The sequence below is a fragment of the Parathielavia appendiculata genome (assembly GCF_033297405.1).
Source record: "Parathielavia appendiculata strain CBS 731.68 unplaced genomic scaffold N657scaffold_2, whole genome shotgun sequence".
Lineage (NCBI taxonomy): Eukaryota > Fungi > Ascomycota > Sordariomycetes > Sordariales > Chaetomiaceae > Parathielavia > Parathielavia appendiculata.
Window position 1 is genome coordinate 2,187,053 of NW_026944221.1, and position 11,227 is coordinate 2,198,279.

The window sequence follows — 11,227 nt, forward strand, 5'->3', positions numbered from 1 at the left end:
AGTGATTGAGATACAGCGACGGGGCTGGGTCAGCGATGGTGATGTCTCTGTGAGATTCAAAGAGGAGGAGCCGGGCATTTGGGGGAGCTGCACAGTTAAATAGCGCCTCTGTCGCTGAGTGGTTGCTTGGGTGCGTGGGAGCTGACCCCATCCCCAGCCAGTGCGTTTATAGCAGGCGTCGACTCTGGCACTGGGTCCACTAGGTGCACCGAGGCTTGCCCAAAAGAGGAACCAGCACGGCCGAGAGGCCGCTGATTGTTGACATGACACACCATGCTACTGGGCGCCCCACACCGAGGGACCGAGACCTTTCCTCATCAGGCGACTCCGTCTCATGTGCCCACTGAATAAAGAAGGAAAGCGAAATCCTAAGCCAGCACCGCCAAAGCACAGTATTTTTCTGATCTGCGATCAGTTCAAGGCTCATCTTCCTTCACCATTAGCAACCTGGAAGACGGAAGCCCGACATCTTGTCCGAAAAGTCCATCAGGTGCGACAGGCTCGGATGCCGAAGCCAGCGGAGAGCAACAAACCGAATAGAGAAGGGCCGACAGACAAAGTGGCACAGCGCACAAGTGGCGGGTGCTGAGTGGGAACAACCGAACAAAGGCAGGAAGCTGGGGATCCAGAGGCTAGACATCACCGTCACCGCTCATGGTTCGATCAATTTTTGGGGCGGCTGCCGCTCAGGTGCCGACGTTGGGCTCATGCAGGATCTTGACATCGAAAGCGCCGTGGAAGCAAAGCCGCTCACAGGCGAGTCAACACTGTGCAACACTGTGCACGGCTGGGCCCTGCTGTTCTGTGGCCTGACCTCGCAGCGCAAAGTTCATGCGGGCATGCTCCCGCATCCTGTAGCAGCTGTCGAGCACTTGACCAATGCGAGGGGCCTGCCGAGTTGTGTCGTGCAGACTGTGCCAGAAAGTGTCGCCGTCAGGGTCCTGTGGCTGCTGAAGGCTCCCCCAATGTTACGTTAACTTGGGCCACAGTCGACTGGCAGCCGGACCGGCCATTGACCGGTTACTCATGGCTGTGTACCCGCCACATCTTGAAGTGAAAGCTTTGAAGGATTACACTCGCTTACCCAAGACTCACATTGGCTGATTGTCAATTCTTTCATTCCGCATCCGAGTAAATTCAAGCATGAAGGCTTGCCCTTCCGGTGTATGGTCAGGTGCCAGAGGGTTGAGGTGGTGATGACAGCGTCCGATCTACCTACCACAGTTTGTACATAGCCAACCAGACACTCCGACTGAGGCGGAGCATCAGAACTTCAGACGCTCGCTTATTATTGGAGATTCTGCGATAAGAGTTGGGCCGCTGTCACGGATGAGGGTGGCCGCCCTTTGCCGACAAGATGCCCATGTTGGAAAGTTCAACAAGGCGTGTTCAGCAGAGGAGGTTACAGTGTACCTGACCAGAGTAAAAACTAACCGGTGTCGCTCGGATCCTTCAGGTTCTTTCTCTCCGCCAAACTACAGCAATGAATAGATGCTTTTACCAACCTCAAGCACTTTACGGAGTACGCCCTTAGCGTGACATCCACCGGCGTCATCACCATGCCCAGCCCTCTTCCCGTCCTTGAAATCTGGCTTAATAAGGTAGGCCAAAGCAACGGGAGGACCTGGCCTCCACTCACGGCCTGAGATGACGAGATCAAGTGTCGTGCACAGACTGAGTCTGATGCTGTCGGTGCGGGGTTCACACGGCCTTGAAAATCGCTATTGTGTCGGTAGGCTGATGAGCTGCCAATCAACGTTAGGTGATGTACGCTACATACATAACACATTTGTTGGAGTCGAAGTCGGTGATACTCGGCCGTGGCTCCCCCGAGGCCGGGAACATGCTGCGAAGCCTGAGGCTAAGACGTGAGCCATGAGACGGCAAAGTTCTCGTTCTCTTTCACTCGGCACATACAACATGTCATTGGATGAAAGGCCATCCCGGAGGGGCTTCTCAACGAAAGCATTTCGAAACTTCCTACAGGAAGCTAGTGATTCACATCCACCACAGTGTCGCGGACCTACCTCGAAGGCACTGATATGTTGGACGGGGTAGCACTGTATCGGAAGAGCCGTAGAGAAAGTCTCTAGGCCGGTGATGCTGTAACATCGTCTATCGTGTCAACTTTGTCGACATTAGATGTGCAAAGATGATCGTTCTCCCGACCCGTCAACGAAGCTGTCCGTCTCAGGTCCTTCTAGAAGCCCTAGCAAACAACCTGTCTGCAAATCGCGTTGTGCCGTGCCTGACAGAGCCGTGATCGTGCTGCAATGTTCGCTCAACCAGGAGACGAAGAGGCTCGGGGAGTCTCAAGTAGACCGAAAAATCTGGGTGGGCCATCATTTTGAGTAGCGTGTGCAACGCCGAAACATCATGCAAACCTTGTCAAACTAACCCATGCAAGGGCGGTGGGATGGGGATCGGGACATTCGATTGCTGCACCTCTGATTGGCTAATGCAACGGTTTTCTCGTGTCCATTTTTGGCTTCCCGCCTTCCGCTCATAACCCATGTTCGCACTCTTCTTCTACCAACAAAACTCTCCTACTGTTGCCTTCCACAACCCTGTGGACATTTGAGCTGCAATAGTTACTCCGCAAGCCGAAGCCCGGAACATGATCCCGGTAGTCATTGCCCTGATTTTCTGTCTATGCTTGATCCGATCTCCTGGGGAAGGTCCTCGGTAGAAAAGGCGGAGGCTGAGCATCTCCACTTTTGATGATGCAGTCGGTTTTACCGCCCTCCATTCTCGGGCCGTGCTGCCAGCATATCTGCTGTCGGACGGGCCAGGGACTCAGGGCTCGGGGTTTGCTAGCGCCGTGAGCTCTAAGGACCCCTCCTGCGCCGTCAGTGCAGCTTATGCACAACCCGGAGGCTCCACACATGTTAGGTACAAGTACATGACATACCTCCCCGAGGCGATATTATCAACCTTTGGTAGATCCCACTCGGGGTTAAAGGGCTTCTTCAAAACCGGTTGCCAGCACGTGTGGGAGAGCGGATGAAGGCCGTCGCATCCCGCGGGCTTGCCTAGCGAGACCGGCTTGTCTGCTTTTGACTTAGTGGTTTCTATTCTTAAAGTTAACCTTCTGAGAAGTTTCCCCACTCTGACGTCGCTGCCACATTCGGCCGAGAGGCAGTCAGAGACGACCGCCGCACCAATCAAGTCCGGCCGACCCGAACCAAGCATGAAGGCCCACAAGTGAGTTGATCTGCTGCGATACAACGTTTCACTCCTGCCGTGGATTTTCCGTAGCTTTTCCAGACTGTTCGACCGCCATACCATCCTACGTCTGCACGTGTAGGTCCAGCCGAAAGAACTCTACTGCGATAGAGTGCCGATTTCAAAGACCCTCCTCGGTCGGTGGCACTGGGAAAGTGATTTACCGGGAAGGAGATGGCCTCCAGGGCAACAGGATGTGGCTCGATTTCGCAATCCATAGAATTCCGCCCGGTGCTGGGAGCAAAATAAATGGGGCTGTTTCTACAACACCACACAACATCTCTGTATATACGTTGAGCCTTACTGTGGTTTGACTGCCTTGGACGGTCTCTCTCGGTCAGTACTGGGACCGCTGTGTCTTGCGAAGACAGGAAAGCTCTCACGGTTGTAGAAGCGGTGATGATCTCCAGGGGTGGCAGAGCATTGCACAAGGCGTGTACTCAGGGTTCCCGAGGCAACAATGAGCTCCCTCCGCAAAGTCACGTTTGTGCTACAAGAGCAATCATACCGAATTTCAACTATCCCGTCCTGTCAGGAAAACAGCAAGCATGGCGGAAGACTCGGAGGCACCCCAACCCCGACACTCTGGGACAGGCTTTTCCATCCCGTCGCTCCTGCACCAGACGATGTACATCCACACCAATCATTCAGTAACCAGATCCAGAGTACCGACCGTGAGAGGCTTTTCTAATTATAGCCATTTTTGGTTCGGTTTCCCGATTGGGACATGCCGCCTGAGTATGGACGTGGTGACCAGGCAGGGCGGCTGAAAACGTCGGGCCGCACGACACCACGCGTCGCGCAGGCATGATGATGAAGTGGTACGGCCATGTATCTCGCCGCGCCAATGGACTTCTTCTCTGTCGTTCTTCATTTCGCTGTTCTTTGCCCCCTTGACATGAATTATTCCACCATAGCCCCTTCCAAACTCGCCGCTTGCTCATTCATGAGCCAATGCCGGGATGCCCCCGGGGTGGTTTTATCTTGCAACGTTCCCGAATAACGCAAGCCATCATGCGCCAGGCGGCGCAGGTGGCTTGCTTCGCTTACGTGTAAGTCAACACCAGACCCGAGCCAAACAGGCGGGACACGCGAATACCCGGCATACCTGACGTTTGACAATCTGCCGCCGTTGCAGCAGAAAGTCACCTCCGAGGAGACCTCCTTCAGCAGCTACAAAGCGGCCTTCTCCTCGGTGTTATAGTGGTTACACGGCAGTCACAATAAGGGCACTGAGGCATTGCGTTCTTCTGCTCATTTGACTCTAACCTGCAAGCCAAGCTTACATCCTACTGCATCCTGGACGACCTACGGCGCCGGGCACATGTGTTACCTGTGGACACTTGGACAGCAGCATACTGACCCTTGTCTGTCGTCCAATGCCAAACCGCGGTGAAGAAAGACAGAACGGACACCATCTGTTGGATGCTATTCGAGAGTGAAAATTCTCCGAGTCACACCGATGACGCGCAGGATTACACTGCCTCGGGGAGACGCGGTCGATCTGATCCCGGCTGCTTGCTTGGGGAGGTTGGAGATTGTATCTCGTGCCTGGCTGTAATTCAGGGAATGTCTCACTCTCCTCCAATGGAGAGGGCTAGGTGGATGTATATCCGGGCCTACTGGGCACTGTTGTGGCGTGAAGCAGTTAAGGGCGCTCGACGAGGGATCCGGTGCGGGATGTTCCCCCATCTCGTGGTGAGCCTGGTCTCGGGAAGGGCATCAAGCGGCCTTGTTGTAAACACGCGGCTGTTGCTGTATCGGGCAGGTGCTAAATGTCTCGGTACAAGGAACGCCTTGGTTGCCTCGTGGCGGGCAATGGCGTTGCTGGACTCGGGGAGAGCCGTCTTCGAGACGCACAGCAAATTCATCACCAGCCTGTCCCTGATATCCCCGGCCTTCAACATGCAGACATGATGCTGGAAACGCGCAAGCTTCCTTGGAAGGCCGGCGAGATGTACGTGACATTCAGGGGCGTCAACCGCCACTGACCGAAGGAATCATGGAACTTGACGCTCTCGCTCAGGGCGGAACAGGCAGGTAGTTAGCCTTGACGGGCTCTCTCCATCACAACAAGCCAATGGCACTCCTGAAACTCCGACGTTGGTCGGAAAATTGACTCGTTCCCAGTGCCTACATGTACACGTTCCAGGCTTGACACTCAGATCGTTTAGTGGCTCGGAATGCGGCCCGACAGTTGGATATGAACCCTAGAACGTCCCCTCCGGCCTGGTGACCACTTTTGGAAGGAGGACCCAGTTCGGAGGTACCCGCAGTCTTCAAGACTGATGAACTGCCGAAGGGCAACGGATAACAACTCCATGTGGTGGATCATCGACTCGAGATGCTTTTGGGTGCCTGGGCTGGACGTTGAATCGCGTCAAGCACAACCGTGGGACAGAAAACGCGATCTCGACGTCCGTACCTCGCACACGGGAGATGAAGGGGTCAATGAAGGCCCGCGCCGGACCCGACTTTCTTGTGTCACACGGAAAGCCAACGCCATCATTGGGCGAGAAGTATCCGAGGAGCATGGCCAGAAGACGACCATCTAGCCAAGTTGTTGGAGGGCTTGGAAACCTCGGCGAGCTTCGAGTTACGCAACATTATTCTGAGCAGCATGAGATGACATGCACAGCAATCCATTCGCAGCACGAACCTCTACGCACCGGTGCTCACTATCGTTCTGGGGTCAGCTCGTCCGGGTGACCACGCTACTCTTACAATGCCATCACAGACATGGAAGAATGGGTTCGAAGCGCCGTGGCAACTCGCCCCTGGCGTGCGTCCATCTGTGATGCTTGCGCAGCCCCATTCAAAACAGGCCATGACATGAAAATCCCGCTCAGTCCCGTCATCAACCCATCGATGATGCGCTCGAGGAAGGAATGAGGAGTCTCAAGGTGCACCTTCCGCTACTGTATCGAGAACAGCCGGCTCTGAAGGAACGACTTTGAGTCCATGTGACGTGGGTCCTTGCGAACAAATGACAGCCTGCGTTGCTTCCGCCCGCAGGTGCGTTCGAATCTTATAGAACTACAGTCGTCGAGTTATGACCGCGTCGACCAACAACACATGGTGCCTTGGGACACTTCCAGACTGCCTTGCCCGTAACGGATGTTCTCACGATGCCCAACTGCTTTCTGATGCTGCTGCAATCCCGTCTACGTGGTAGTCCCCATACCTCGGCCTCTGCATCACTCAACGGACAGTGCCTACTCCACCAACAGCGGGACCCGCACACGCTGAACTTGATACCTCTGTGGCAATGGATGGTGTTGATATCGTTGACGGTGCGATTCCAGTAATTAAAGGAGGCTAGACTGGAAAGGACTCGAGGAGACGGAGTGACAGCCGCATGAAATCCAAACCGCTATTAGTCATGGGACGTCTTAAAGAATGGCAATTCTTCGAGCCATCAGTTTGGATTCTGCAGTTCGTCAAATGCTTGTTCCGCAACAGTATCGAGTACCATGTGTCGGTTGGCCAGGTGAGGGCAGAGGCACACAAGCAGAAGGCGTATCAGATTCCCTGATACACCTCAGTTTGGTGACTGAGATCAGAGAGACCAGTCGAAGCATTCTCGAGGCCCCGCTGATCTACTCTTGTTACAACCTACCATCCTTCTCTGGAGCATAACTGCTCAACAACCCATTACACTACTGTCATTACCACATTGTGCCGAGCCCTGGTGGTTCAGTTTGACCCTGAATGCCCTGACGACTCCAACGCCCAACACATGAATCCATGGACCTCAACATACACCACGCTCCTTGACTCCGGAATAACGACACGATAAAGCTACCTACTAGCTATCTAGTGACCTATCTAAGTGCAAATGCAATCCAGTTCGCCGCCAGCTATCTACTGATTTCATCTAGGCCATGCTATTGTCCTCTTATGTACTTGCCCTTCCCAAAAAAAAATCTCCATTCATCAACCCCTCACAGTACCTTAGACATCAGACGTACCCATCTCTCAATCACACCAACAGCAAAAATCGCCAACCACCAGCATTCTTGTCCAGATCCCTCATCCCGCCCATGCCCATGCCATCGAGACCGACCGGCTCCCCTCTGGTCCAAAACCATTAGCATGTTTTGTCTTCTCCCTCCTGGAAGCAACGCGAAACTTTGTCTCCCCTTCCAGGCAGCCATATTCCCCGTCCCGCCCTTTCAAATGGCTGAAACCCCAGCCCGATATTGCTTCCTTATCCATCCTCGCAAGAAGCAGCCATCACTGTTCTGACGCTCCAATTCATCGTACAGCGTTAGAAGCAAGCAATCAAAAAGATCGGGTTGCTAGCTTTCCTTCGACCAGCCTAAAGTTGCCCCTGCCATTGCTCATTCCGAAGCCAAACAGACAGGATCGATCCATTGTTCACTGCTCTTTTGTCGCCTAAAAGAGTCGCACCCTGGAACTATGCCACCTCTGTTGTTCCCACACCTTCCTCAACACAACTTCATCAATTGCCAGGGTAGGTCCGCACTCTAACAGGCAACATAAAGTAGCAGAACCAAAGCTCCCTTCACTCCCAAATTAGCTCTGAAAGCCCACTAGAGCCCATACCCCACGATGTCTTGAACAAGCCCATGAAACCATGCATGCCACAGGGTATATTCTTCCCAATTTCTGTTCCCCAAGTTGAACCCACCCTAAGAGGACAGCTATCTACGTGTGCGTGTTTTTCGCAACAACTCTCGACTCGCCACCCGTGTTGCAATGCCAAGTCAGATCAGAGGGCGTAGGTGGCCTTTAGTGCCTGTTGATCCTGGGGCTGGAGCTGCGCGATGAAGTCGTTGAACTGGGGAATGAGTTGGCGGTAGATGTTAAGCACCTGTGAAATGAACTGGGTTAACACCGCTCTCATCGACAATGACCAGAGAGAAGGAGATGCTCACATTCTGCAGGATCTCGTGCAACTCCTGCTTGACGGGGTTCTGCAGCTTCAGATCCCGATACCGGGCGATCGAGGTGAAGAAGTGCAAGAGATCCTTCTCCATTGTTTGTGGGTTGTGCGCCACCACCATGCTGAAACCCTTGAACGCCGTCGCCTTCTCCTCAGACGGGTCGATGTCGTCCATCGCCTTGAGGAACTCCTCAGAAAACTTGGCTAGGTGTGGGGCAAGAAGGTCGTAGTTATCGAGACCCAGCCTGCCGAGCGCAATCGCCGCGTTCTCGGTCACGCCAGGGGGCACGCCGGGATTGGAGATGATCTCGACACAGCGCTGGAGGAGCTCTGGTACGAATGGCGCCATGCCCTTCTTGTACTGCATGGCAATCTCGCCCGCACTCCAGCAAGCGTTGTTGACGACGGCAAAACTCTCATCCACCTCCTCGTCCAGTATGTTCTCCAGGTCTAGCCGTTTGAGCAGAATAGGAAGGATGGAAGGCAGGAAAGGTTTCAGCTGCTCAAAGACGAACTTGGAGCAGTCGCCGAGGAGTGCGTATGCCGACTGCTGCACCTGATCGGCTGGGTCTTCCATGCAGAAGCTCAGGAGCTCAAAGAAGGCTGGCTGACTGCTCTGGACCAGCTTGACCGCCTTCACGTCGTCCAGAGCCTGGATGATGGCGCTCAGAAGGTCCAGACTGGTGACCAAGAAATCCTTGTCGGGCTGGTCAAAGTCTGGGTTGTTATTGGCGGCGAGAGTCTGCTCCAGGTTCTGATGGATGATGTTGACGCAACGAGCAAAGATAGGTTCGGCGTAGGGAGTGAAGGCGTCGCCAAGCGCGATAGCAACGTACGACAGGCATTCCAGAAGGGGAAACATCTCTCTCGACTGGTCAGGGACCTTCTGCCACCGGTCGATCAGAGCGGGCATCAGTTGGTTACAGAGTTCGGGCCGTGCCAGCACAGGGCCGATGTGCTCGGCCAAGGTCTGAACGCAGTCGTAGAGAATCCACCTGTTCTTGTCCTTGTACTTGTTGAAGCACACGACGTACTGCTGAATGATGGGCCCGCAGAACGGCTCAAGTTGCTTGCCTGCCTTTTCCTCCAAGTTGGCCATGGCCGACGCGCCCGCCTCCTGGACCTTCTTGTTCTTATCCACCATCTTCCGGAGAATGCCATCCATCATGGGTACAAAGTAAGTCTGTCTTTGGGCGGGATCCCTCAAATTTGCTGCCCACGCCGAGTACCGTCCCAGCGTCCAGCATGTTATTGTCCGGACGACGGGTTCCGGATCGTCAAGTAGGCTGATGAGGTAGGGGATGAGTTCGGGGAGATGGGGGATCACAACATCCATGCAGCCCTCGGCAACAGCGCCGAGTGCCAGTACGGCGGCCTCCCGGTACGGCCAATCTTCGTGCTTTAGGTTGGTCTGCAGATACGGCAGGATGGAGGTGAAGACGGGGCCTCCAAAATCGGTGGCGAAAACGTCGAGGGCTGCGGCCGAGCACTTGCGGAGGGTCCACTTCTCGTCGGGATTCTCGTCGCCCTCTTCGTCCAGCTCATCATCGATCTCGCCCTCTTCTAGGTCGTCATCCATGCTCGCCAACCTCTCATACGCATTGCCGTTCTGGCTCGCCTCCGCCGATCCTTCCGTGTTGGCGCCGCGCTTGAGGTTCTTCTTTGCGAACTGGGGCTTGATGTCCTCTTCACGATCTTCCTCATCCTCATCGTCCGATTCGCCTCCCAGCATAGCGATATCTTCTGGACTGTACACCATGCACTCAAGCAACACGGGGATGATCTTTTGAATGTACGGTTCGAGACTCCGCCACAAATCGTCGTGCTCACCAACCGACAGCCAGAATTCGGCAGCTTCGCAAGCAAGGTCCTCGTCATCGCTCTTTTGCTGTGAAATAATGTATTCGACGAGACCGCTGAGGTGGGGCAGGAGCTTGTCTGGCCTGGTCTCGACGAGGCGGACGAAAGCACGGCAGACTTGGCGCCGGACGTCGGCCACAGGGTCCTCTGCGAGGAAGAAGAGATGCTGTAAGAGGTCGTCGATGGAATTGAGCATGGCCTGGGATTTCCTGGGCGTGAAGATGTTGATAGCCGTCAGCGCCTGGGCGCGGACCTTGGGCAAGGGGCTCTTGGTCGCCTGGATGAACTTGGGAAGAAGGACGTTGAGGGGCCGCTGGCCATTGTGCTCCCGCTCCAGCAACTTCGTGTTGTCTTCGCAGATCTTGGCCATAGCCGCCATGGCGCCCTCTTGGGCCTCGTTGGACACCTGGCCCGACCCGTTGCCGAGCAGCTTCAATAACTCCTGCAGCAGCTCAGGCCAGCTGTAGAGGCCGCCCCGTCGGATCATCTCAGTCGCAATGTTGCCGGCATGACTGCGAATCTGGGAGTTGCTGTCCTGGATGCCCTTGGGGACTGCAAGCTTGATCAGGGCAATGCTTGTCTCGGGGATTTGCTTGTAGTTTGACTGTCAAACAGGCCAAGGTTGAGCTGGGTTGTGAGCTTGGAATCCGGACACGCCTTGGCCGCCTCGACAGTGTCTGTCCACAAAGTAGTCGGGGACATAGGAAAACCGGTATGGGGACAGTAGATGGACGGATTTACATTCTGTTTTCTCTTCTTAGGTTATCTTATTTGGGAGAGCGTGACCAAGAATAAGGAGCCGGCGGCAGATGATGATTTCGCAGGCGTAGGAGTTCCCAGAGTAGTGCCTGCGAGCGGCTCGGCGGAGGGTTTAAGGCTAAGCTCCGGATTGATATCGATGTACAGTAATTGGTACAGATGAAGCGCAATCTTTCTATCTTTCCGATGAGAGAAAAGTTGGATGGGGGCCCCGAGTTCTGTTTGATCTCCATGCCACAGTTTGAGATGCAGGTGCTTCTGAATTCGGGAAGCTTGGTTCCTGGGCCGCCGCCTTCGGGAGCGTGGATGTCGCAGTGTTCGGGAAAGGGGCCACAAAACCCCCAGTTGCTGCAACAAGCCTTCAAGGGGCAGGGATTGAGTCTGCCATGGGGATGGACTTGTCGGTCCACTCGGTGCCCGGGACAAGCGGACCACACTGGGTGCCCTGCTGTGGCGGAGGAAGCGGCGGTGTCC

At 54.8% G+C, this 11,227-nt stretch overlaps 2 protein-coding genes across 2 annotated transcripts in view; one reads left to right on the forward strand and one right to left on the reverse strand.

The window, feature by feature from the left end:
- The first annotated feature begins 4,409 nt into the window (after window positions 1-4,409).
- On the forward strand, window positions 4,410-5,332 carry N657DRAFT_211224 (uncharacterized protein). Its single transcript, XM_062786247.1, has one exon. The coding sequence runs from the start codon at window positions 4,651-4,653 to the stop codon at window positions 5,140-5,142; it is 492 nt and encodes a 163-aa protein (XP_062651211.1). The 5' UTR covers window positions 4,410-4,650; the 3' UTR covers window positions 5,143-5,332.
- A 2,628-nt stretch (window positions 5,333-7,960) lies between these two features.
- The window catches only part of N657DRAFT_564815 (ARM repeat-containing protein), a gene marked incomplete at both ends in the record, with an annotated part of 3,926 nt that continues 659 nt past the window's right edge, over window positions 7,961-11,227 (reverse strand). The window contains 2 exons of the mRNA XM_062788313.1: window positions 7,961-8,062; window positions 8,127-10,400. Of these exons, the coding sequence (XP_062651212.1) occupies window positions 7,961-8,062; window positions 8,127-10,400 (2,376 nt within the window). The remainder of the gene's footprint in view (window positions 8,063-8,126; window positions 10,401-11,227) is intronic.

Bases quoted from the DNA above. Each gene is read 5' to 3' on its own strand.
- N657DRAFT_211224 (XM_062786247.1), top strand. From the start codon at position 4,651: ATGCTATTCGAGAGTGAAAATTCTCCGAGTCACACCGATGACGCGCAG.